Here is a 2,602-nt window from a genome sequence, read left to right as displayed (position 1 = left end):
ACATTTATAAATGTATGAATCATTTGGTGAAAAACTGACTTTGAAAAATAAATCTGTTCTTTTTTTCTTATAAAAGTCTAAATAAAACAAAAATATTGGTGGTAATTTTTGACAGTGTAACTTTACAAACAGCAGCCCATAGCCAACATGTGATGAAGCACAAGATCTGTCCAGTGTCCATCTGCAGAAAGCTATCACTTCAGCTTACACACCTGTCCTGCCATTCATTTAAGCTGCAGCCTTTGGAAGTACAGTATGTGTGGCTTCATTTATGTTAGTCTGGTACTAAAATGTCTTGCGACACAACGTGAAACTCTCAAAGTAATCCCTGCTGGTAAATCTTCATTAAGTTTTGAAGTCAACTTAATTCAAGTTAGCACCACAGCTAAATGACATTAGCAACAAAACTGACCAAAGTATTGAGCTGAATGTACAAGCATATTGCAGGAGATTGTACATAAATTTATGGACAGAACAAGACAGCCCTAAAAGAGCGGATGGTGCATTAACTTCTCTTTAGTGCTCATTAATTTCATCTCAATTCTTTTATTGGTTGTTAGTTTGCAAGTATCAGAGCCTGAGCTGTGAATTTAAAATGTTTAAAAATCAAAACAAGTGTTAGAACAGACCGTTTAATTGTTTCCTGTTATTTTGTCAGACTGATGCCTTTAGAATAAAAAAAAAGTGTAAATATAGTAATAAAAGCTCTTTTCTGTTTGAACTACCGTTGTAGATTCTGTTATTTACTAATAAAATTTTGTTTCATTAAGTCTGTTTCCATTAACGGTGCGGTTCTATTACGAATAAGCTCCGCCCTCTAAGGCTCTAAGCTCCGCCCTCTAAGGCTCTACGCGCCGCCCTCTAAGGCTCTACGCGCCGCCCTCTAAGGCTCTACGCGCCGCCCTCTAAGGCTCTAAGCTCTGCCCTCTAAGGCTCTACGCGCCGCCCTCTAAGGCTCTAAGCTCCGCCCTCTAAGGCTCTAAGCCCCGCCCTCTAAGGCTCTAAGCTCCGCCCTCTAAGGCTGTCACTGATGGTATCCCGCGCGCGAGCTTATACTCAGAAGCTTGGGTTACAATACGTAACATTCTGTTGGACCGTTGGTACCACCACTGTTGTTCCTAAACACCAAACTGTTGTTTCGACCTGGAATTTACCATTTTCTCCATATCTACATCACAAAATGTTCACAAAAACACATGCTCAGGTTTTCTCCTTTATTACAAACCAAGATGGAATATGTAGGAAACAGAATGTGTGTGTTGTGTTGTGTTGTGTGTGTCTGCATCTCTAATAGCTCTTGGTGGTTTCGTATGTTTCAGGAAACGGCAGACTGACGTGCCCACTTCCAGCTACCAGAGGAAGGATCCCAGCGTTGGGAACAACGTTCCAGGACAAAGTCAGAGTGATGTTTTTATTGGACCTGCAGAAAACATGAACAGGACAGTCAAAAAAAATCACATTCAGAAACACAATTGTCAAAACACAAAGAACATACACTGCAAATACTGTCCWTTAAACAAGCGTTACAGTCGTATCTCCATCATGTTTAGTCTTACTGCACTGGCAGATTATTTGACTTCATTTGAGTCTGAATCTTTTCAAATTAAGGCCCCGTTTATATGATGCAGCTGTCGTTCTCTCTGAAACTGGAGCTTTCTGAATCCTGGTCTAAATGTAATAAACTCACGCTAAAACCACATCATGTAACTAGACATGGGTTTTTATGATGTAAAAACAAGTGTGCATTGCCACGTAGCATGTCATTGCAGCATGGCTTTGCCTGCAGCATTGGACTTGCAGAATGAACTTGGACCAGGATCAAATGCGTTTTCTATACCAGCTTGTGCCTGTCACGTCAGCAGGTGTTTGAAATTAAGGTAATTGTGTGACAATAGGAAGTTTGAAGAGATAGATTTTTTGTTTAAGTTGTGTTAGCTGGGTTTTGAACCCTGATCTCCTACATGAAAGTCTATGACATAGACCATTAGACCAATGGAGCTGTGGCAGAAGGTGGTGGCAGAGGTTGGTTTGTATGTGTGTAGAAAGAGGCCACATTGCCAATACAATTATTGACACAAAAATGCATAATAATACTGTTCTATTGTTGTAATAAGAAAATATTATAGTAAAACATCAAAATATAATCATATTAGTATTGTAAACACTGAACTATTGAGGTTAAATATTAAAAAACTATGGTGCAGTACCAAGTTGAGTACAGCTGGGGGCAGTTTTGGACCATTACAAGGCCCCATTGACTCCCATTAAATGAATTTGGAATAAAGTTGAAACATTAATATTTAAAAAACTACAAGTTGTACAGGTACCAAAAGACATCGCAATCATTTGGCACAGGACCTTTACAGATAGAAATTACAATGGCAGCTGTAGGACAATGTAGGCAGGAGCATTGGACTTTCAGAATGAACTTTGATTGAGTTCAAATGTGTTTTCTATACCAGCTTGTGCCTGTCACGTCAGCAGGTGTTCGTAGTTAAGGTAATTGTGTGACAATATGAAGTTTGAAGAGATTTTTGTTAAAGTTGCAGTAGCTGGGTTTGAACCCTGATCTCCCGCATGATAGTCCACAGTGCTCATCATG

General features: G+C 39.5%; 1 protein-coding gene across 1 annotated transcript in view; it reads right to left on the bottom strand.

Annotated features, from left to right (window-relative positions):
• Positions 1 to 1,200: 1,200 nt before the first annotated feature.
• The window catches only part of spcs3 (signal peptidase complex subunit 3), a 14,442-nt gene continuing 13,040 nt past the window's right edge, over positions 1,201 to 2,602 (bottom strand). The window contains exon 5 of the mRNA XM_014025852.1: positions 1,201 to 1,420. Within this exon, the coding sequence (XP_013881306.1) occupies positions 1,288 to 1,420 (133 nt within the window). The 3' untranslated portion in view covers positions 1,201 to 1,287. The remainder of the gene's footprint in view (positions 1,421 to 2,602) is intronic.

Source organism: Austrofundulus limnaeus, unplaced genomic scaffold (assembly GCF_001266775.1).
Source record: "Austrofundulus limnaeus strain Quisiro unplaced genomic scaffold, Austrofundulus_limnaeus-1.0 Scaffold504, whole genome shotgun sequence".
In the NCBI taxonomy this organism is placed as follows: Eukaryota; Metazoa; Chordata; class Actinopteri; order Cyprinodontiformes; family Rivulidae; genus Austrofundulus; species Austrofundulus limnaeus.
This window is presented reverse-complemented; position numbering and strand designations above follow the sequence as displayed.